The 23,769-nt window shown below is 49.6% G+C and overlaps 2 protein-coding genes across 3 annotated transcripts in view; one reads left to right on the top strand and one right to left on the bottom strand.

Annotated features, from left to right (window-relative positions):
• Nucleotides 1–6,588: 6,588 nt before the first annotated feature.
• Nucleotides 6,589–12,781, top strand: HNRNPAB (heterogeneous nuclear ribonucleoprotein A/B). Of its 2 annotated transcripts, XM_033095922.1 has the most exons (8): nucleotides 6,589–6,831; nucleotides 6,911–7,142; nucleotides 7,919–8,087; nucleotides 8,742–8,900; nucleotides 9,075–9,206; nucleotides 11,059–11,176; nucleotides 11,821–11,961; nucleotides 12,162–12,781. In XM_033095922.1, the coding sequence occupies exons 2-8, from the start codon at nucleotides 6,934–6,936 to the stop codon at nucleotides 12,230–12,232; spliced, it is 999 nt and encodes a 332-aa protein (XP_032951813.1). In that variant the 5' UTR covers nucleotides 6,589–6,831; nucleotides 6,911–6,933; the 3' UTR covers nucleotides 12,233–12,781. The 2 variants fall into 2 exon arrangements, with proteins under 2 accessions (XP_032951813.1, XP_032951815.1); XM_033095924.1 differs by lacking the exon at nucleotides 11,821–11,961 and having other exon boundaries at nucleotides 12,162–12,765.
• Nucleotides 9,213–23,769, bottom strand: part of PHYKPL (5-phosphohydroxy-L-lysine phospho-lyase) — a 26,581-nt gene continuing 12,024 nt past the window's right edge. The window contains exons 9-13 of the mRNA XM_033095921.1: nucleotides 16,609–16,763; nucleotides 16,137–16,226; nucleotides 14,433–14,563; nucleotides 13,498–13,577; nucleotides 9,213–10,613 (exon numbers count right to left, since the gene is read on the bottom strand). Of these exons, the coding sequence (XP_032951812.1) occupies nucleotides 10,608–10,613; nucleotides 13,498–13,577; nucleotides 14,433–14,563; nucleotides 16,137–16,226; nucleotides 16,609–16,763 (462 nt within the window). The 3' untranslated portion in view covers nucleotides 9,213–10,607. The remainder of the gene's footprint in view (nucleotides 10,614–13,497; nucleotides 13,578–14,432; nucleotides 14,564–16,136; nucleotides 16,227–16,608; nucleotides 16,764–23,769) is intronic.

Raw genomic sequence — 23,769 nt, 5'->3', positions numbered from 1 at the left:
CTGGGCTTTTTCAAGTCTTGGTGTCCTCTGCCCTTACCCCTTTCTCCCCCATCTCTGCCTGGAGAACCCCCCTTCAGTCTCCTTGGTGCTTCCCCGGGTGTGTGTTCCTGGGGGAAGTCTTGTCCTTCCCACCCATCTCCCCAGCTTGGTTTAGTGCCTTCCACAAGTCCCTGTCCTCCTGTGCTTGCCCGATACGGCATTCATCTCTCCACCTGGCAAGTAGGCCCAGCTCCTGGGGCGGGGGTGGCCTCTGATAATGGAGGCCAGCAGGTTACCCAGACGGGTGCTCAGGTGACGTTCTCTGAAAGGCTGGCTGACTGAAGGAAAGCTTTCAGTGTCTCCCTTCATTGTCATTAGCATGCAGTTGGTTGAAAGCCTATTGTGATGAAGACTGGGCACGCAGTCTATCCTTGCCTAATTTATATAAGCAGCTGAGCCTATTTCTCGGAGTGCTTTGCCGTAAGGTGAGGCTACATGACAGAGTTCCAGCCAGTGGAATGTGAGTAGAAGTGGAGTGTGCCGCTTCCAGGCCTGGACCATGAAAACTCCCACACTAGTTCCTCCCTGCCTGTTCCCTCTGACAGCTGAGTGCAGATGAAAAGGCCTGAGGGCATGGCCGAGCCACAAGATGGAAGGGGCCTGGGTCCTTAAATGACCACGTGGAGGAGAATTGCTCCTCTGGCCTGAATGCCCACCCAGGACTGTTAATCTGTAAGAAACAATCTTATATGGTGTTTAGGTCTGTTTGTTACCACAGGATAGCCCATCCTGACAGTTATTCCTGTTGTCCAAACCTGAGAGCAGGTGACAGGGTAATGAAGGTACATTCAGGCCTAGATGGTGGATCGGATAGGGGGATGTGAGGGAGAGAGGGGTGTCCAGGCTGACCCAGCCACGTTCCTGGCCTGCACTGGTGGCTAGATGGTAGAGGCATTCTCTATGGCCAAGAACACTACAGAGCGTCTCGGCTCGGGAATGTCATGTGCTCTGTTTGGGACATGCTGAGGTTGAGGTCCTTAGGTGACAGTTCAATAGAGATACTTATGCATGAGGGTTTAGAGTTCAGGAAATGGGCATGGGCCTGTTGATGGCAACTGAAGCTGAGGTATGAATAAATGAGTGAACAGATAAATTGTTCGGGAGTCAGAAACTGCGATGCTAAACCAAAAACAAAAGAGACTCCAGGGCCCATCTTTTGAAGAGGCACTGCTGCCTCTCAGGGAGAGCCGAGCGTTGCTGTTTTATAGGTTTTCCGTGCACCTGGTCTGCAGCAGTGGATCCGAAATCTGTCCCTATCCCAATGCCCAGTGCTTTATAAAAGTGAGAGGGGCCTGGGAATGTGAAGTTTTAAAAGCTATGAAGGACTGTGACATGAAGCCAGGCTGGGCCCCTCTGTGTGCCGTGTCCCCTGTATGCAGCCTTGCGGGCTCCCGAGTAGACCGGGAGGATAAGGTCTATACTTTGAGGTTTAATTCCAGATAAATGTCCCAGGTGTCTCTGATTGGCCTCTGCTGGGCAAAGGCTACCTCTAAGACTCAAGCTGGGCTTGGGTGGCTGTCGCAAGAATGTGACCTTGCGGGGGCCACCAGCTGGTAGAGCTTCTCTAGAACTTCCAACTCTGTTTGGGTGATTGGATTTGAGACATAGTAGGGGAGCTCAGCAGGGGAGGAGTCTTCCCTTAGATGCTTCTCTTCTCACTGCCGGTAGTTCTAACAGCTCTCATTCCCCCTGTTACCTGCCAGGCACCATGCTAAACACATTCTCTGATTCCTACAGCAGTGCTGACAGGCCAGTATTGTCATCCTGTTTGAAAGATGAAGAAGCCACGCTTCATGGAGGCCTGGCTAAGGGTTGACATCTCAGATACTTTCCATCAATGACAGTGAGTGTAGGGACCCAGGAGTAAGATGACAGGACCTGGTGGGGGCTGGCGTGAGCTGGACAGCACCTGCCCCACCTGTTGGGGGGCAGTGGGGCTCAGCTCCTGTGGACACGTGGAACTGTGGCCCGGTGTGACTTTATCTAACAATTTTCCAAAAGTAACTGGAAATAGAACAGTTTGTAGAAATACACTGCGTAAATGTTGGCAAATAATTTGTTAAGATGTTCAAAACACTGCTGGGCAAGCAAGCACATGTGAGTCAGATCCAGCCTGCAAGGAACCCGTTTGTAACCCTAGGTGAAGACATCTTTTATTCATTCTGCAGGTATTGGGGTGCCTACTAGAGGTGTCAGAGTGAAGGGGACAGACCTGTTGCAGGGGCTCATTGAGCTCATGGTCAGTGTCAATATTGTGTGCTCTGTGCTCTGAGAGGGCCCCTTCTTTGGGGGCATTACAGAGCACTTCCTGGAGGAAGTGAAAGTCTGATGGATGTTGTATTAGTCAGCGAGGGCTGCTGTAACAAAGCACCACAGCTAATGTATACCATAGTGGTGTACAGCAACAGAAATTTTTTGTCTCACAGTTCTGGAGGCCAAAAGTCCAAAATCAAGGTGTTGGCAAGGCTCTAGGGGAGAATCTGTTCCGTGCCTGTGTCCTGGCTTCTGGTATGGCTGGCACTCCTTGGTGTTCCTTGGTGCTGTGGACTGAATGTTTGTGTCCCCTCAAATTCAAATGTTGAAACCTTAATCCCCAAGGTGATGGTATTTGGAAGTGGGGTCTTTGGAAGGCAATTTGGTTTAAATGAGGTCATGGGGGGGCGTGCCTCATGACCCCACCCTTATGATTAGTGAGTTTTTAAGATGAGACCAGAGAGAGCTTGCTTCTTTTTTCTTTCTCTGCTTCTGTCATCTGTAAACTAAGAAGCAGGTTCTTACCAGACACCAGATCTGCCACCACTTGATCTTGGACTTCTCAACCTCCAGAACTGTGAGAAATAAATGTGTGTTGGTGGGCCCGTGGCTCAGGTGGTTGGAGTGCCATGCTCCGAACGCCGAGGCCACCGGTTTGATTCCCACATGGGCCAGTGAGCTGCGCCCTCTACAGCTAAGACTGTGAACAACAGCTCTCCCCGGAGCTGGGCTGCCGTGAGCAGCCAGACGTTGCCGTGAGCTGTCCTGAATTGCTGTGAGCAGCGGACCGATGACTGGCAACCGACTGCCTCAGCCCTGGGAGCACAAGGCTCGTAATACCAGCATGGGCCAGGGAGCTGTGTCCTACACAACTAGACTGAGAAACAACGGCTTGAACTGGAGTGGGCGGGAGGAGGTGGAAGAAGGGAAAAATAAATAAATCAGTCTTGTTTAAGCCCCCCAATCTGTGGTATTCTGTTATAGCAGCCCAAATTCACTAGGACACTTGGCTTGTGGCTATTGCACTCTAATCTCTGCCTGTTATCACATGGCGTTTTCCTTGTGTCTGTCTCTGTGTGTCTTCTCTTCTTGTAAGACACCAGTCTAAGGGCCTACCCTTCTCCAGTTTGACCTCTTCTTAACTTGATTACATCTGCAAAGACCCTATTTCCAAATAAGATCATATGCATAGGTACCAGGGGTCAAGACTCGAACATATATTTTGGGGGGGACATAGTGCAACCCACAACAGATATGTAGAGTAGGCAGGTGAAACTTGGGGAAGAGTATTCCAGGTAGAGGGACCATCAGGTGCAAAGGCACCTCCAGAGGCAGAGGGGGTGCAGGTGAGTTCTAGGAAGTAAAAGAAATTCAGCACAGCTAGAGTGGAAAGTGGTCATGAGGTGCGGCTGAAGTGGCTAATGCCGGGCCTCTCAAGTCATGTGGAATGGTCAGGTGTGGCTAGGCCCCACTCTTAGCGGCTTGACACAGTACAGGTTCATTTCTCACTCATGTCAAGTCTGGTGTGGGCTGAACAGCTCTTCCTCACAATGTCGCTCTACCATCAGATCACATGGTCTCCAAGGGAAGAGAGGTCTGGGGGAGGCCCCAGCCTTTGCTGCTCAGGCCTGGAAGTGACCCTTTCACTCACAGACCACACAGCAAGGGGTGCTGGTAGGGAAGGGGTATGGATTTCCGTGATCCCAACTATCTCTCTTACCCGAATTCAGGGTTCAGATTTAATTCTCAGAGCACTGGGAAGCCAGCCAGTGTTTTCATGCAGTGTGACAAGATCCAACTTGTGTTTTTGAAAGTTTCTTCCGGCTGGAGCCAGTCAGCCCTGAAGCAGGGAGCTGGAGTCTGTGGAGCTGTGAAGTGGGAAGCGGCCTGGGTGGGAGTCAGCCGTCGCAGTCACAGCATATTTGTAGTTAACGCCTGCAACTGCCACCTTGCAGGCTCAGCCCACACCCCTCAAAAAATGTGAGAAAAATTAATTTATGTTATCTAAAAAACTTTGAAAACACATTTTGTGTCCATTCTCTTTGTTCTACACTGGTGATTGTACATATTCTACACATATATTACCTGGCAGCCTGAATCCCCAAAGCGAGGGGACTATACACTATACACTGTGGGCCTCTTAAGGGACTTTCAGGGGTAACTGGGCTCTTTGCTGATTTGAGAACCTTATTGTGGAAGATGCTTTCTACTTAGGGTCTGTTACTGGGACCCAATAACAAGAGCGGGGATCTTTGGGTCAAAGGGACTTCCTGCTGTTTCCAACGTCCCAGTACCTGGCCCTGGATGTAATATAAAAGCATTCTGGGCTGAGACTGACTCCCACTGGTCTGCAGTTCTTTATAGTTTGTAAAGGATTTCCTAAACCATTGCTTCATTTGAGCCTCAGAATAATTTAATCTGATACAAAATCTAATTTAGACCAAGGAACTCAGGAGCTCAGAGATCCTTCGGCCAACAATAGCCAGGAGCCCTGGAAACAATGTACAGTTGGGAGTGCTGGCTTTGTGGTCCCCGTTTTAGATGTGTGATTTCAGCATTTTCCTGTATAAATTATGGATAACTACACAAAAACACTGCTCCAACAAAGCAATGTTGGTGAAAGCATATTGCAAAGTGAAGCATGGTCCAAATGTTGTCAGACTTGGACTTGATGTGTCATTGCAAGCGTTTCCCAAGTTGTGCTAAAGGAGCCCATGTGGACAAGGACAGGAGAATAAGTGGATTTGTGCCCCCACTAGTTATGTCCTTGTGGCTGCACTTAGACTATTTGACTTTGAACTTAATTGCCTGAATTATCCTCATTGCTTGGGCAGCTGCACTTATCATCTCCTGTGAGCCACATCCTGGCCCTGATTTCTGTGGGTGGGTGAGGGCTGAGGTGGAGACGGGGTGCGGAGTTTGCTCTGGACTTCGCTGTGAGCCTTACCACCAGACTGGTATGTTACCAAGGGTTTACGGGTCTAAGTGAATTCCGTTATGGAACCAGGCCTGAAAGTCAAGCAGTCCGGTGGGCCTTGGGGTGAACCAGAGGGCATTTGCTCATCTGGGTGTGGGTGCCCCAGCTCCAGTTGATAGCTTGGGGGGAATGTATTGTGTGGCCAAATTGTCAGATTTTCTGAAGTTATTTTTTCCACATGTAAAATTGTCACTTGTTTTATCCTTCTGGCAACTCCACTGGCTGGCTGGCTGAGGGAGTAAGCCTTGGGCCGAGGCTCTGGGCTTCAGTGTTCTCATTCATAAATTGGTGATGGGACCGCCTTTCATAGGCCTGTTAGACCAGATGAGAAAATAGAATATCTGCGTGCCACACTGGGCCTGGCTGCAGGAATCCTCCAGGAGACATCAGCTACCTGTATTCCCTGGCTGCTGGTAACCCCCGGGGCTTCAGAGGTTGTACTCCTGGGCCATTTGGGGCCCATCACCCATCTGATTAAAAGGAATCATGAGATTATACAGGCCTTTCAAGTTTGGCGGTCAAGGAGGTGATATTAAGGGGTTTTGTATATTAGAAAAAGAACTGTTCACCTTTCCTCCCCAAATCTCACGATATATTTTCCTTAAAAAGTAAATTTCAGTAAAAATAAGCGAATCAAATGAAAAATTGTTAAGTAATCAAAAGTATACATGCGATGCTAAGACTGAGGAGCACCATGGTCGTACCGTTTCTCCTGTCACATCCTAGCCAAGACAGTTGGCACCAGATCCCTGGAGGACTCCGCCCCCACCCGCTTCTCGCTACTAGGGGAGGCTACTGGGGGAGGCGGCAGAAAGAGAAGGAGCGCGGGGCTTTGAAGGCATCAAGGTCAAGGGAGGGCGGGCTGCATCGCAATCCCTCCGAACTGTGTCGAGGGTCTAGGGGGACTCGACGCGCCCAATCTCGGCAGCCCCGGTTCTGCCACTTCCAGCCCAGCGACCTTGGTTTGCAAGACTTCCTCAAGCCCAGTTTACTCTTTTGGGAAATGGGGTGGCCGAGGCTGTCAGTGCTGGGAAGGGGCGCGCGGGGCGAGAGACTGCGGCCTCACAGGGCGGAGGGTCCGTTTTGGCTCTCTCCGCCTACGTAGCGCTCGGGCCGCCAGCAGGTGGGACGAAACCATCGTTCCGTCTGTCCTCGCGACCCTCCGCAGGGCCCAAGCTCGCGCGGGTTCTAAAATGAGGACAAAGCCCGCCCGGATATAGCGTGCGTGCGCCGACGTGGCCAATGGGACGCCTGTGCAGGGTTGAGTGACGGGCGGGCGTAGCCAATGAACATGCGTCTTATTGCGAGGTGGTCCCCGGCTCCGGCATTATAAAGAGCGCCACGAGTCGGCATTGTCAGGCGGCGGCACCGCGCGGGCCCGAGCCATACTGTTAGTTGGTGGGTTCCGTGCTGCGGCGGCCGAGGAGGAGCACGCGAGGTCGCTGCGGCTTCGTCGGTGGACGGAGGGGAGGCCCAGCAGCGCGAGCTTGAACGCGGTCGAGCCCGCGGCGCCTTCCCGGCGGGTGGGGACGAGCGGGCCTCGCGGCGTCACCGGCGGCGAGGTGAGGGGTCGGGCCCGCGGGACGGCGGGCGGCGGGCGGGAGCCGCTCGGGCCTGACTTGCTGTGGCCGCTCCTTGCAGGAGCCGCCGCGCCCTGGCCTAGCATGTCGGAAGCGGGTGAGGAGCAGCTCATGGAAACGACGGGTGCCACCGAGAACGGGCACGAGGCCGCCCCCGAAGGCGAGTCGCCGGCCGGGGCCGGCACCGGGGCCGCGCCGGGCACTGGAGGCGGGAGCTCGGCTCCCCCGGCCGGCAACCAGAACGGCGCCGAGGGTGACCAGATAAACGCCAGCAAGAACGAGGAGGACGCGGGGTAGGTGCGGCCGCGGGCCGATGGGGCGCCGCCTTTGTTCGGGGCCGCCTATTGTTGGCGCCACGCGGCGGGGGGAGGGGCGGGCCGGCGGCCTGGGCCTGCTCGGGCCCGTGGACAAGCCCGCCAGTCGCCCGTCGCGCTGGAGTTTGCAGGAGTTTGTTGGGTCGACTTTGGCGCCGCCCCGGGGCCACTAGCGCGGGGCCGGGGACAGGCCTGGCGCCCGGAAGGGGAGTGCGCTGGGACCCGGGGCCGACCAGGTTTCGGCCGCTCGGGGCTGCGTGGGCGGAGTTGGCGCGCGCCTGGGGCCGCAGCTTCCCTTCCTCCTCCTGCTGCCGTGGGTGGAGTCACGGTCTGAACGCGGTTTCGGCTCCCGGAAGCCTCGGGTTCCTTGAGCGAGTTCTCGGAGTTGGTGACGTCTGGCAGGGACGATAGACTTTGGATATGTGGTTATTAGACGAATCATTTCCAGTTGTGAGTGCTCAGAGCCTGTACCCCTGGCCAGGATGCCCTTCCTTTCCCTCTCCCTGTCTGGGATGCAAATCTTAAGGGCTGCAGTCTCCTGAAGATTGGTTAGGGTCAAGGTTGAGTGTGTGTGGGAGGGTAGTGGAGATTGGTTAACATCTTCCAAAGGTAGAGCCCTCGGGCTCAAGAGGTAGACTTTTGTTCCCAATGGTAGCTTTATTTATAATCTTTATGAAAGCTTTGCTAGCGCTGGTCCTAAAATCATAGCTTTCTTGTAAGAACTTGTTGGCATGTATCTCATCCTTCCATTTCAGAAAAATGTTTGTTGGTGGCCTGAGCTGGGATACCAGCAAAAAGGACCTAAAGGATTATTTTACCAAATTTGGAGAGGTTGTTGACTGTACAATAAAAATGGATCCCAACACTGGCCGGTCAAGAGGGTTTGGGTTTATCCTCTTCAAAGATGCAGCCAGTGTGGAGAAGGTAAGCTGTGGTTCTTTATATCACCAGTGTATTCTAAGCGGACACCATTCTTAAGAGTATGATTTTGCAGGCGGTTGAGTGCTTTGGGACAAGCAGAGAGTTTAAGAACTTAGTTGCTGTTTTTGAAGGGATTTAAAAATACAGATTAAGTGGGGGAGCGAGTATGGACTGTAGTGGTCCAGGAAGATGGTAGTGGACGCTTACATTCTTCAGTCTGTTCTGGACACTGCAGTGAGGATTAGACAAGAAAGAATTCAAGATTGCTATGAGATAAGTCTTAATTTAGGCCCATTTTTCAGAAAATAAACTAAGGATCAGAATAGTTTAAGTAGAAGCTATCACACAGCTAGTTACGGGGTGGAGTGAAGATTCCAAACCTAGCAGCCCAGCTCCAGTCTGCTGCTTTACTTCTGGAGATAGGCCTTAAACTGGGACAGCATGGGCAGAATCTGGGGGTGGTGGTGGGTGATTTATAGGTAAACCCACTGTACTTGAAGTTTGCAGGACATTGGATTGGGAAATCAGGTTGGGATAGAGTTTGGGGGGGGATGAAACGTTTTTTGTACTTGGGTTGGAGTTTTATATCTCAAAGAAAAGGGCCTTGTCCAGTGTCATACTTCTGAGTTAGAACCCAACTCCCTTCTGTTGGAATAGGTCCTAGACCAGAAGGAGCACAGGCTGGATGGCCGTGTCATTGACCCCAAAAAGGCCATGGCCATGAAGAAGGACCCAGTAAAGAAAATTTTTGTGGGAGGTCTGAATCCTGAAGCCACTGAGGAGAAGATCAGAGAGTACTTTGGCGAGTTTGGAGAGGTAAGTGTGTGGCCTCAGGAGTGGCCGGCCAGCTGCTCTGAGGTGTCCTTTCTGGTCCTTGGCAGCCTTGGCTGGAGCCCAAGCTTTTTCGCTCTGTCTTCGTGCGATTTTTCTCCTGTCAGTTCTCTGTGGGCCCTGGGGGTTACTGGTCCTGAGCTTTGCCTATGTTTACAGATTGAGGCCATTGAGCTTCCAATGGATCCAAAGTCAAACAAAAGGCGAGGCTTTGTTTTCATCACCTTTAAAGAAGAGGATCCTGTAAAGAAGGTTCTAGAGAAAAAATTCCACACCATCAGTGGAAGTAAGGTAAGGTGTCTCCAGCTGTGTGTGTCTGGCCTCTTGTCACTGGAGGGCTGACCCTTGCAGGTGTGGCTTAGGGATTGGGCTACTTTCTAGAGCTCTCCTGGGTAGTGGGACCTTTGTTTTCCTGCAGCATTTGCTTTCCTGATTGGGGCAGATGGTCCTGTCCTTCAAGGAGCTCCTAGGTTGGCAGGACTGGCAATAAATACAAGATGTGTGGGAAGCAGGAGAGGACAGTAGCTTCTCTGGGATAGAGTAAGCATGCTGAGTAGTCCCTTTGATTCCTGATTTTAAGCTAGAGATCAAGGTATTCTGGATCTAGTCTAAGTTATGTAAGATACAAGGCCCACGATTTTGAGAAGATTCTAGAACTTCTGCCATGTACTGATTTCTTCCCTTGGTGATGACGTCTTTCCTGCTATGGACACTGCTGCAGAGTTTTTCTATCTTATTCCTGCCACAACCAAATCTTTATTCACCTCCATCCCCTTAGGACACTGGTTTAGTCAAGCCCACCCCAGCAAGATCCTTCCCAAAGAGCCCCCAGCGTCCTGGCCAGCTTTTATCCAGGGCATTTTGCCTTCAAAGGAGCAGAGTTCTGTGTGCAGTGAGAAGTGCAGCTGTTACCCCCCTTGAACTCTGGTCAGGACCAGGGTAGTTCATGCTTCAAGTATTCTGGTGGCGGTTGGGAGTGCAGGGTGTAGCTTACTGTGTCAGGGTGTGGCAGGCTGTCTGAGCGGGAGTGGCAGCCAGATAAGGTGGGACAGGTAGGGTGGGGCTCCTGGAAACCTCGATATCCTGGCTGGGAATTTGGAAAGATTTGATGGATTGGGCCCTGCCATGTTGTGTAAAATGAGATTGGCTCCTAGGGGCAGTTGAGTAAGACATCACCTAGTTGATGTTAGTTGTTAGCCTAGCGGACGGTGACAGAGGTCTTCTTCCTTCTCCGTGTGTCTTAGTGGGAAGTGTGCAGGAAGAGCCGATAGGGCAGCACTAGTCACACTGTTGGTAGTGGGTCTTGAAATAGTGTGGTTGTACCCAGCATTAATTCAGGAGGGTAGAAGCCTCATTGCATCACTTGATGGGGGTCATTTGCCAGTTTTTTATAGGATTATGCTTGTGTGGGGATACCTAATTATATAATGTTTACTGGTCTTAATTGTGAATTATGTATCAGGGTACTTTGAAAAATAACACCTCTGATTTATTTAAGCAGGAGCACTGGGAGGTTCCTGATCCTGACCCCGCCCACAGTGGGCAGGTTTTTGAGGAAAGGAAATTGACTCGGTCCTGAGTGGTCCCAACAACAGACCAATGGTTGGGGGAGGGGCGTGTAGTATGGCCTCAGGCTTTCTTCCTCTGTAGGTTGGAAGGCAGGGTCACCACTGCTCATTTGAGTGGGATGTTTCATTTCTGTAAAAAATGAAATAAAATCAGAAAGTCTCCTTATTCTCTAAGGTCCCTCATCCGGGAAGCCGCCTCTCACCGCCTTGCCCAGCAGGCCCAAGGTGGCACTAAACCTGACACCTGGTGTGTGTTGCTGGCATTGGCCCAGCTCTGTCCCTCTCCTCCCAATTGTGAGACATGGAGCTGCTGCAGGGCTGCATCCATCATCCCCAGAATATATTCTGGGGAAAGGTTTGAGCCACAAAAGCCCTGGTGGGAATCTTGGTCTGTCTAGTTTTAGCCACAGTTCTGAGAGCTTCTAGCACAGTGTGCTTTCCCACCCCAGCATATTTTGTTTTGGATAATGGACCAGATCAGCCATCTGAGTGTTTGTCAGTGAAGATCTTTGTGTGTACAGTTGCTGCCCAGAACTTGTCCTGGTGGCCTGACCACCTGTTCTCTTGGTTTTCAGTGTGAAATCAAGGTGGCCCAGCCCAAAGAGGTCTATCAGCAGCAGCAGTATGGCTCTGGGGGCCGTGGGAACCGGAACCGAGGGAACCGAGGCAGCGGTGGTGGCGGTGGAAGTGGAGGTGAGTGGAGCTGGGTAAAGAGGGGCTGGCTTCCCTGTCTGCATGGAGCTTCCAGGCCTGTCGGGGCTTGCTCTGGCCTCTGGTGTGGCAGGGTGGGCAGGACCAGGAATGGCTCTCCTGGGTCCAGGCTGTGCTGCTGCTGCTGCCGCCGCTTGGAGTGGAAGAGCCCTCCCATGTTTCATATGTGGCCTGGGGCCCCGGGGCACCTGCATTGCACTCTGAGGGGACCCGCTGGGCTCTGTCCTGAGTCCTGGTCCACCCGTGGGTGGGCTGGCAGAAGGTAGGGCAGGGCTGTGCCAGGCGCTTTACCTCCTTCCATCCCAGGTCCCTCTGACTCCAAAGCCTGAACTCCATCCTTTTTAAGGCCAAGCTGCCAGGGAAGGTGGGGGGTGATTAGAGTGAGAGTGAATTCCTGCCTCGTTGGCCCTGAGTGAAGTTAGAGTACCGCTCTGTCCTGGCCATCAGCGCTGCAGCTTGGCTCTCAGGTGCGGGCCCAGGGCCCTGTGTCCCGGACAGCAGTCCCTTGGCTTCTATCTCTAGAGTTGCCATAGTAACCCCACCACCCAAAGGGCAGGATTTCCTCCATCCTAGCTCCTGCGTGTGCTAAATGGTCCCTGGGCCCCTGTGCCCTGCTCCCCCCACAGGTCAGAGTCAGAGTTGGAATCAGGGCTACGGCAGCTACTGGAACCAGGGCTACGGCTACCAGCAGGGCTACGGGCCCGGCTATGGCGGCTACGACTACTCGCCCTATGGCTATTACGGCTACGGCCCCGGCTACGACTACAGTAAGTAGGAGAGGGAGGCCCCGTCCACTCACCCAGCTGGGAGGCAGGACAGACAGTGAGTGCAGGGGCTTTGGAGTCGGAGCAGCCAGGCTTTGTGGCTTTGCCCCAGGGGCGTTGGCTGTGAGGATGTAAGCGCCTGGCACAGGGGTAAGTAAGTGCTCAGTAAGTTTAGCTGCTATCATTGTTGTTCTTGTCCTTAGGTCAGGGGAGTACGAATTATGGGAAGAGCCAGCGACGTGGTGGCCATCAGAATAACTACAAGCCCTACTGAGGCTTCGGCAGGAGTGCCCGACCAACCGCACACGCTTTGTTTGGATACGAGTGAACACAAACAATTATGTACCAAATTTAACTTGGCATCCTTTCTATGGCCTGTCCCATGTGCATCTTATTTAAAATTTCCCCCCTGGAAATCAACTCTCCTGTTTAATATTTCCAGAGCTCTAGTTGTTTTAGGCAGCGTGTGGAGTCTCAGGCCAGAGCGGCATTGTGGTCTGATTTTATCACGGTCACCCTGAACCAGGTGGGAGGGTCTGCTTCCCACTGCCGCCCTGAAGCCTGGACTTGTGGACCCTGGTTGTAAAGAGGTCTATCTTAGAAAACCAGTGTCACCTTTTTCACCTTTTAATTTTATATTATTTGTGTCATACATTTCCTGTAATGGAAGTGTTAATTTTACTGTACTTTTTGGTACCTTTTGGGAATCTAATGTATTGTAAGGTATTTTACACGTGTCCTGATTTTGCCACGACCTGGATATTGAAGCTATCCAAGCTTTTGAAATAAAAATGTAAAAACCCCCAAGCCTGGGTGAGTGGGGTACACTGTGAAGGGGGGTATGGCCTGTGCTCTGGGGCTTTCTGAGCTCCAGCATCCTCCATGACCTGCTGGCAGCCCTGTCAGGCAGAGCCACATGTGCTCTGCGTTCTTGCTTAGTTTCCTCTAATGACTCAGGCCTGCATAGGACTTGAGCCTCTTTAAGAGAAGGACACGGCTCAGATCTAAGGCAGCTGTTCATGGGGGTGAAGATGGCGCAGCAGGGCTGCTGCCCCCAGGGTAGTGATTCTGGGGCACCTTAGAACACCTGTCTTTGCCAATGGGATTCTGTCTTTAAAGTGTGCCGCCAAGGCGCACAAGGGGGCCCCCTCCTGGTTGGCATGTAACAGCCCACTCGGCAGCGCCTATTGGCTGCTGGATTGGAGCACCGCAAAGCCTGGTGGCAAGAGGCAGCAGCGGGCTGTGGGGCTCTGGGTGGACGAAGCCTGGTGAAGGGAGTTGCTAGTTTCCCTCACCCCTAGAAGGGGCCGGCTGCCGAGGAAATGGCTGCTCCTGTCCTCTTGCCACAGCTGTCAAATGTAGACTTAAGTATACTTTGGAGATTTCTGGGCTAGTGGAGAAAGCCCAAGGCAGCCAGGACCTCCCAGTGTTGGAACTAACCTGTGGGGAGGGGGCATCACTTGGAACAAAGTTACCAAAAAAAGTTTGTTTAGTCGAGTGACAACGCTGCTGATAAGGGACCCAGTTGTGGTCACTTACGTGGGGAAGGACGTGACTGAGCAGTGCTGCCTCTGCCGTGGGCCTCAGCGTCTCACAGCTTCTCACCTTTTCTTCCATGTCTACAAAAGAACCCAGAGACACCCGCACTAGTTAATAACTGTCTGCCGAACATTTCTCAGTGTCTATAAACTTTTTTGGGTGGCAGTTTGGAGATTTGGCCCATGTCTCATCCTTTCCTCATGTGTGGGCCACCAGCAGCAACGGGGTCAGCAACAATTTCCCCCAAGGACAGAGTCAACTCAGGTTTCCCAAGACTCCCCGGCTCCACTGGAGGCCCCTCTGGAGGAAACCTAAGCCAGTCTACACAGCCCCACCGCTCAGTAGGTCCTGCACCTCTAGGCCTGCCCGTCCAGAGCCCTGGGGCAGCCGTGAAGGAGCCCAGACGTGTGGGACAGGGGCTGCTCTGATCTCTACCTGGAGACAGGACTCAGGACTCGTCCTATTTTGGGTCCATCCTGAGCTCTGTACATGCAGCACAGCCTCAGTGCACACATGTCCATTTCGGAATTACAGGTTTCCTTGTAGTGGACTTAAGGAGGCCCAGGGATGACCTTGCTGTTCCCAGCTGACTGACATCGTGGAGTGGAATTCCATTTTGCGTTCAGTCAGACCTGGATGCAAATCTGAACTCAGCCACTCAGCAGCTGTTGGTGACCCTGGCCTCAAGTCAAATACAAAGCTGCTGTCTTCATTTCACAGTGAGTGGCCTTGAGGCCACAATGAGGTGTCGTTCTGATGGTTGGGCTCAGAACACTGGTGCTGCCCAGGCGGGATGCGTGGCTCAGCTGCCACCTACTGAGGCACAGGCAGGAATGGGGGAGGCCTGGGCCTCTAGGACGCCTCTCCACTTCAGCTCCTAGCTCCAGGTTGGGTTCTAGAGTCTGGGTCAGCTGCCCCTGGGGCTTCCACCTCACCTGTCAGGATGGTGTCCAGCTTTGCCACCACGTGTCGTGCGTTGTCCAAGCTGAAGCACATTGGCGGCTTAAGTTTCAGGACATTCCTCCCAGGACCATCAGTGCTCAGCAAAATGTAGTGCTCCTTCAGCCTGTAGGACAGGACACAGCAGGCCCTGCTGCCCGCCAGCCAAGGGCCCTACAGGGCTGTCCTCAGCCTGGCCTTGACCTCAGGGCCAGCGCTCTAGCTACACTGTCTCTGGAGCTCTCACAGGCCGGTTCACACTAGGACGTGGCACCGGCTCCCCCCTGCCAGGCTCCTGCCCATCCTTCATGGCCCAGCATCAGTGGCCCGTCTGTGCCCTGCACCTGGCCCTGAGCAGGGGCCTTGCTTCACTCATCCCCGGAGCCGTCTCAGCCACACCCAGACTCGCCATAGGGCTCCAATGGAAACAGTGACAGTAGTCCCTGCGTTTTCCCTTTTCTGCACTGATGTGTACGGTTTACTTTTCGTATGCATGGGAAATAGCCAACGTTACAGAGAAGTGTAATGAAGCCCACGGCCCCGTCATCTGGCTTCAGTCACTTCCCTGCACACAGGCAGGTAACCCTGCAATCCCAGACAGGACTGTTCGTTTGAATTCCCAGTTGTTTTTAGGAAGATGACTTTACCTCCTTAACATTATCATTGGTACCTAAGAATTTCTATTCCACATAAACCTTTAACCTCGAAAGGTATTTTGGTCACTGAGAGGAGTCTGACGTGACTATACTGACACTGACCCCCACTCCCATTCTTTTTTATTCCTTTTTTGTTATTTTTAAGTCTTGTCAGGAGCCAGGGTGTCCTCAGCCTCCCATCCCGCTCTTCCTGGCACTGACTGGCCGCGCTAGAAAGAATGGTCTGGGCTTCAAATTCAGCTCTGCTACCTCCTAGTGGGTGACTGCATGTGAAATACCTGCCGCCTCCCTCCTTCCCACCAACCATACTGGATTCCTGAGTTCGGATGCTCCCTGCGGGTGGGTAGGTGAGCTGGCAGATGTGCCCGACCAGCAAAGAGAAGGCAGGGATTGGACGGTCACTTAGGGAGGGGTCAGTCTGAAAAAAACCTCATGGAGGAAAAGATTTTTACATCAATACATACTGTTTATGTGAATTCCAAACACGGATGCACATTTCAATTTGAATAAGGACACATCTAACACTAGAAGGGTTTTTCTGAGGTGGGGAGAGGGACCGGGAGTGAGAGAGGGGGATAAAAGGGAGTAACACAGGTCCTGCTTGGATTTGAGTGAAAGAATATGTGAACCAGGGCTGCGCCTGGGGCTTGTCCTGAGACGCTGCTCCATCCAAACGCACCCCACCCCGATGAGCAGGAGTCCTGTCCATCCCCTGAACCCGGCTGCTCTGGGAGTGCAGAATCTGGTTCTGCCACAGTCCTCATGTGGCGTTGGAGAAGCTGCTTCCCTTGGACAGCTGGGGTCTCACAGCCCCTGGTTTTCTCCCCTGGGCTGGGAATAGCCCATGCCCATCTGGAATTTTTGCTGTCTGGTGCTTTCTCGGCGGACCTCAGTCAAGGGGATGCCCCCTCAGAGGCCCACATACCTCCTTCAGTGAACCCTCTGTGGGCCCAGAGTGCCCGGGAGCATGGTGGATGAAAGGAGAGGAAGAGGGCCCATCAGGGCCTAGACACAGCAACGGCAACTTGTTTCAAGAAAAAGTACCTGGATACCAAGTAGTCAGCCTCTTCGGTGGCTGGCGTCCTGGTGGCCTCATCTTTGATCAGATCCACACCAATGAAGAGCCCGACACCCCTGGAGCAGAAGGTGATATCTCAGGTGGCCAGGCCTGAGGGACCAAAGGCCTTGCCTTCATCCTCTGCCTGGGCCTCAGCCAAGCCCCAGCAGAAAGCCCACCAGGCCTTGTACCTCTGCCACTGAGCACCGCGGGAACCCTCAGGGGGTGAAACAGTCCCAGAAGGTAACTGATGGGAGGGGCAGAGGACAGGTTGGGAGTCAGAGGGATTTGACCCTGGCTTTCCCTCCCTAGAAGTGCCATCGCCCAACGATTCAGTTCTTCCCCTGTGGAGAGTAAAACTCCTACCATCCCAGGTGGTTAGGAGGTGAAAGAAGGAACAAAGCCAGTTCCCCGGCAGGTGCTTGGTTAGTGGGCAGTGCCTGCTGCCCCGAGCCTCACCTGACATCCCCGATGATGGGATGTTTGGCTTTCTGCTGCCTGAGGAGCTCCATCAGGAAGCTGCCCACTTGGGCGGCGTGAGCCTGCAGCTGCTCCTTCTCCAAGACATCCAGGACGGCCAGCCCCACAGCACAGGACACGGGGCTGCCCCCAAACTGAGCCAGGGGACAGAGGGCATGTCAGACACTCAGCAGAGCGTGCCGTGCCCCAGAACTGCCCCCCACATCCCCAGGGCAGTGATAAGAGCACAGGGCAATAAATGGGGTTTTCCTGAGTCCTATGGGCTGTCCTACCTTTCCAGGTGTTAATGTGACTAGCCCAGGTCAGGTTTCCCCAGGGGTGCAGTAGGAGCCCCAATAAGATAGAGAACCAGAGGAAAGAGTGTACTGTTGTAATTCAATCCACGATCCACTTGCTAGCCGCATTCCAAGCTTGCTAGTGTAGCCATGGCAGTTATATCAGTGGCTAATGGCTAACTGGTTACAGCTGATGGCCATCTAATAACCGAGCCAGCACCGTTCCACGTGACGTTGAGAACCTGGAAACTGCTCTCTGGGACTCCGTCCCTACAACTGTACATTCCCAGACATGTTTGGTTTTTTGCCGACAGGCATTAGGCTCCCGTCTCATGGGCAGACCCAGACCCACAGCACCGGCCTAGTTCCCATCACCTCTCACCTCTGTCAAGGAGGGTCACAAACAACACGCCGGAGCCACACCCAGGAAAAGCCACTCTGTGTGGTTGTGATATAGGCCAACGAGTAACCCCTCCCACTAAAAAACTTTTAAGTTTTCTTTCCTATAGAAATTTTAAGTTTCCTTCTCAAGTTTTCTTTCCCCCAGGTTTTTAGCTCCTACCCCTGCTTTAGATAATTACCCTAAAACTTGTGATTCATACTTGTTGATTGTAATCATTGAAGCTTAATGTTCTCTCCTACCCGTTCTGGGCCTAACTTCTAGACAATTAACGACACCTGAATGATTGGTTGAAAGGCCACACGCTCTGTAGAGCTAATGGATTTATTAATTAAAATCTATTTTTTCTTATTCAGGGGCCTTGGGGATCCAGAGGATACCCCAGCAAGATTGCCAGTTGCAACCAAAGAAGCCAACGTGGTCTTCCAGGTGGATCTCAGGACCCCTTCCTCTCACCTGAGGTCAGACAGGGCGAGAGTTCCGTGAACCCCCAATACGTAGAGACAGCTCTACGCCCTGTCCAGCAGGAAGCAGATACAGAAGAAAAGACCTCCTGTCCCTCACCTTCCCATAGAAATTTTATGGGGTCACGTCTCTCAAGGGGAAAACAAAGCAGGCAGTTAGAGATAGGCATCAGGTCTCTGCGTTCCTGCATAACCCACAGAATGTAACCGCCCAAAAGACCTCCCCTCTCCGCCCCAAACTTCCCCTTTTTATTGTAATTATCTACCCCTATGAGGAACAAATGGGTACAAAATACCCAATTAGATTAAATGGGCCACTCACACCTGTGCAGTAAAGGCCACAACCTTCATTTCACCTGTGCCTCATTATACCATCATTATAATATACATATGCCTGGAAGTTCATTAATATCATTATAACAGACTGAATTCTGGGAAGGAACATGCGTAGTCTAAAAAGATGCCTCTTGTCAATCACAGGTGTCAATCAAGTGGTCCCATGCCTAGAAAGGAACAGCCCATTCTAGAGAAAAAGATAAAAACTCCAAGTCCTCACCAGTCCGAGCCGTTTGAGTCTCTTGAGCCTTGCTTTTGCTCGAGGGCCTGCTCCAAACCCGTTGGAGTGTACTTTTCTCCTAATAATGCCACTTGGGACCCTTGAGCCATTCTCTGCTGCTCGGGTCTGCTCCTATTTCTTCGGAGTGTACTATTTCTTCTAATAAACTACTCTTGCACCACTTTAGTTTGAGCTCAGGCTCTGCTGGCTGAGCCCAGGGCAGACTCTAGGGTGCAGACCACAGCTGGCTGCCTGTGAGTCACATGCGGCCTGAGGATCCACTGTTTGGATGTATGGCATTATTAAAAGTTTTGAATTAGGTGAGAATGTTTTAAAATACAACCGCACAAAAATATGTATTTCTGACTGAAAACAAACCTGGCCTGTCTGGTTATAACCTGGCACTGGCTGTTCCCATCAGGCATTGTGAGGGCTTAGCTTCACTTCCTCCCCTGACCCTGCGGGAGTCTGAGTGGGGACCAGTGTCGCAGAGAGCTGGGAGTAAGCGTTTCTCCTGCAGACCATCTTTTCCCTTCAACTAGATCTTTGACAAAATACTTTATTGAGTATAGTTTATATAAAAAAACCCTGCATATATTTAGTGTATACAGTCATATACCACTTAACGGGGATACATTCTGACAAATGCCTTGTTAGGAGATTTCCTTGTGGGAACATGGCAGAGTGCGCTTACACCGAGACGACACAGCCCACCACACACCTAGGCTGTGTGGACAGCCTATTGCTCTGTAGGGGAGGAAAAATCATTTTCCTGCTACCCTTTTGTGTTCCTGGCTGAGGCATCCCTGTAGTAAAAGACAGAGTAACAGGAAAAAACCAGAAGTTTAATAACATGTCTACCTCCTGTATGCATGGGACAGACCCAGGAAAACAGTAACTCCTGGAAATGGCTGAAGGCCATACCTTAAATACCATCTTCAGCTGAAGACAAAAGAAGGTGTTGGGGTGGGGCCGTTATGGGAGGTGACCAGGAAAAGCACAACAAACCAGGGTAAGGTTGTGCAGATTTAAGTTATTGCCTTCTGCATTGATAGGAGTTTCTAGAGATGAGGTCATCCCTCTCTTCCTTTACAAATGGAGATTTCCCAAATGTAAATAACTCTTGCAAAGAGTAACTTCTACTTGGTTTTCAGAGCCTCTCCCAAATTTGCTGTTTCTTAAAATTAACCAGCCTAAAATAATCCTTATACCAAAGGAACATATTTTGGGGGACAAATTCTGTTCCCCTATAGCTCCAGGCTACAAAGCTGTACAGCATGTTACTGTACTAAACACGGTAGGCAATTGTAATATAATGGTGTTTGTGTAATACACTCATTATAACTGCTATGACAACATCAGGTAGTAGGAAGTTTTCAGCTCCATTATACTCTTATGGGACCACCATCTATGCTGTGGATGAAGAAGGGGGGATGCATGGAAGGTAAGTAACCCCACAGGGTGATTGATCATAGATTCCTAAATGGGCGGGTCATAGGGGTAGTCCCACCCCAGGCCTATCACTTCTTTAGTGAAAGGCTTATCTTTGTCTTCAACAAGCCCTGCCCCTGGTTTCTGTGCATCTAGGTTGACACACCTTTAAAATAAGCCTTGCCACCCTCAAGAAAGTGCATAAGCTTGTTAACTATCCTGTAATCCGATCTCCACCTTGCTCTCTCCCACCTTCTTGTAATCTTCCTTAATTCCAAACGCATAAAAGAAGCTGCAAACTGTGATTCTTGGGAGCATTATTCTCAGTCTGTTGAGATCTTGCTTCCAGGAGTATCCTTTGTTTGGCTCAGATACATTTTTATAAAAACTCTCTACAGGTTTGGATGTTCTCACATCGACACTGTGGTCTTACCTAAAATGTCATTATAGGAGCATGACTCTAGTTCTATGTGATTTGACAAATGGATAAACTGTAGAAACTCTACCACAATGAAGACACAAAACATTTCTATCACTTCCCAAAGCTCCTTATGTCCCCTTCCACCACTGCTCCAGGCAACCACTGACCTTTCTGTCAGTAGAGTTTTGCCTTTTTCAGAATGTCATGAATGGAATCGCAGAATATGTACCCTTTTGTGCCTGGCTGCTTCTGCTCAACATGTATTTGAAATTTATCCATATTGTTGTGCGTATCAGTAGTTTTGTTCATTTTATTGCTGTATAGTATTCCATTGTATGGACATACCACATTTGTTTATCCAATCTCCCGTTGATGAACCCTTGGGTTATTTTGATTTTTGGCTATTAAGAATAAAACTATTATTAACATTTATAGCAAGTCTTTTTGTAAACATATGTTCTCATTTCTCTTGGGTAAAATACCTAGGAGTGGAACTGCTGTATTGTATGACAAATGTATATTTAACTTTTTAAACTTTTATTTATTTTAAGTGTTTTTCCAGGACCCATCTGCTCCAAGTCAAGCAGTTGTTTCAATCTAGTTGTGGAGGGCGCAGCTCACAGTGGCCCATGTGGGGATCGAACCGGCAACCTTGTTAAAAGCACCGTGCTCTAATCAACTGAGCTAACCGGCCGCCCCCATGTATATTTAACTTTATAAAAAACTGTGAAACTGTTTTCCAAAGTGATGGTACCATGACAGAGTCTCACCATTAGTCTATGAAATTCTAGTAGCTTCACATCCTCAAAAACATTTGGAATTGTCAGTCTTTTTAATTGTAGTCATTCTAATGGGTATATAATGGTATCCTATAGACCAATGAAAATCTGACCATACTTGAGATTATAAAAAGCTTCCTAGGTGATTCTGCTGTGAGGCAGCTTTTTGATATGTCCAAAACAAATTATATGTGGAATGGACACAGAGGATGCACCGAGGCTACTTACTGTATAATATTATTAACCATGAATTCCTTAAAAGGTGGAGTGTTCTTGGTTTAGAATCATGACCTGGCCAAGATGCTCAACTAGCACAATAGGTAGGTCTTTTCCCCAAAATCACCCCAGAGGGACAATAGAAAAATGAACAAAAGCTTTGAAATAATCCTGGGTATTACTTCTGGCATTCCAAATGTGTGTTAACCTAGATGCACAAAAACAATGGACAGGGCTGGCTTAAAAACCTTTCACTAAAGAAGTTATAGGCCTGGGGTGGGACTACCCACCATTACCTATTCAGTTAGGAATTTATGATCTATTACAGCACCGCTTTTCAGTCCACCAGCTATAAAGTAAATGTCATGGGGTTGTAATGTACAGCATGGTGACTGTAGTTAAAAAAACTGTATTGTGTCTTTTAAAATTGCTAAGAGAGTAGATCTTAAAAGTTCTTAACATAAGGAAAAAAACTGTAACTGTGTGGTGATGGATGTTAACTAGACTTACTGTGGTGATCATTTCACAATACAGTTGACCCTTGAACAACGTGGGGGTTAGAGGCGCCAACCACCCACACAGTTGAAAATCTGTGTATAACTTAAGTTAGCCACTTACACGATCCGCACATCTGCACAGTTCAAAGCTGCATTGTTCAAGGGTCAACTGTGTATATAAATATTAAATCGTTATGTTGTACACCAGAAACTAATGCAATGTTTTTCCCCTCCTTTTTCTGCCCCCCCCCCACTCCAGTTCAAGCTGTTGTTTCTCAGTCTAGCTGTGTAGGACACAGCTCCCCGGCCCATGCTGGTGTTATGAACTTTGCACTCCCCCTGGCTGAGGTAGTCGGTCGCCAGTCGTCAGTTGGCCGCTCACATCAGCTCATGGCTCTTGCCGGATGCCGGCCACTCACGCTGGCCACTGGCCGCTCATGGCAGCACACAGCAGCCTGCAGCAGCCCAGCTCCAGGGAGAGCTGTTGTTCACAATCTTAACTGTAGAGGGCGCAGCTCACTGGCCCATGTGGGAATTGAACCAGCAACCTCACTGTTAGGAGCATGGTGCTCCAACCACCTGAGCCACCTAGCCGGCCATAATGTAATGTTTTATGTCAATTACATCTCAATAAAAAAAAGGCAGAGAGACTATTGAAATCAGCAAGAGAGAAGTGACTTATCACATAGAAGAAATTCTTAAAAGTAATGGCTGATTCCTCATCAGCAATCATAAAGCCAGAAGGCAGTGGGATGACATATTCAAAGTGATGAAAGAAAAAGACTGTCAATCATGAATTTTATAAAAAGTATAAATATCCTTCAAAAATGAAGGAGAAACTAAGATAATTCCAGATTAAAAAAAAAAGAACTGAAAAAAATGTCACTAGCAGATCTACTAAATAATAATGGTATTTCTTTAGGTTGAAATGAAAAGATATCAGACAATAACTCGAATCCACATGAAGAAATAAAGACCACTGGTAAAGACAGAAGTAGGTTGAAAGCAAAAGGATGGAGAAGATATACCATGCAAACAGTAATCAAGAGAGTTGATGTGGCTGCATTAATAACAGACATAAAAGACCTGAAGATTAAAATTGTTACTAGCAACATAAACACTTTATAATGATAAAAGAGTCAATCTGTCAAAAGGATATAAGCATTACAAACACATGCATTTAACAACAGAGTCCCAAAATACATAAAGCAAAAACTGATGGAATATAAAGGATATATACACAATTCAATAATAGCTGGAGAGTTCAATCTCATTTTTCAATAAAACAATTAGAAGATCAACAAGGAAATAGACAACTTGAACAACACTATAAATCAACCAGACCTAACATATACAAAACACTCCACTCCAACCCCCCGCCCAGCCCCCAAAAAAACCAAAACCAAAACAAAACAAAACAAAAAAATCCCACCAGAATAAACACTCTCCTCAAGTGCACCTGGAACATTCTCCAGGACAGACCTTACATTAGGCCATAAAACAAGTGTCAATATATTAAAAAGCTTAAAATCAAAGTATCTTTTCTCACCACAGTGGAATGAAACTTGACGTAAATAACAAAAAGAACACCGGAAAACTAAAATATGTCTTCAACCTGACAGAAGGCATCTATGAAAAACTGACAAATAATATACTCAATGGTGAAAGACTGAACGTTTTTCCCTAAGATTAGGAACATGACAAGATGTCCACTCTTGCCACTTCTATTCAACACTATCCTGGAAGTTCTATGGCAATTAGGCAAGAAAAAGAAATAAAAGGCATTCAGAATGGAAAAAAAAAAGTAAACTCTCTATTCGTAGATGATAAGATTTTGTACGTAGAAAATTCTAAAGAATGTATTAAAAAACTATTAGAGTTAATAAATGCATTCAGCAAGGTTAGGTTGAACAATACAAAACCAATACCCAAAATTCAATTGTATTTCTATACACTGGCAATGAAGAATCTGAAAATGAAATTAATAAAATCCCATTTATAAAAGCATAAAAAATAATAGGAATAAACAAAAGTAGCTCATGACTTATAATGAAAATTATAAAATATCATTGAAATAAATAAAAGGCCTACATAAACCAAC

Source organism: Rhinolophus ferrumequinum, chromosome 24, assembly GCF_004115265.2.
Source record: "Rhinolophus ferrumequinum isolate MPI-CBG mRhiFer1 chromosome 24, mRhiFer1_v1.p, whole genome shotgun sequence".
In the NCBI taxonomy this organism is placed as follows: Eukaryota; Metazoa; Chordata; class Mammalia; order Chiroptera; family Rhinolophidae; genus Rhinolophus; species Rhinolophus ferrumequinum.
The sequence above is the reverse complement of the archived record's forward strand: the minus strand, read 5'-3'. Positions and strand labels throughout refer to the sequence as shown.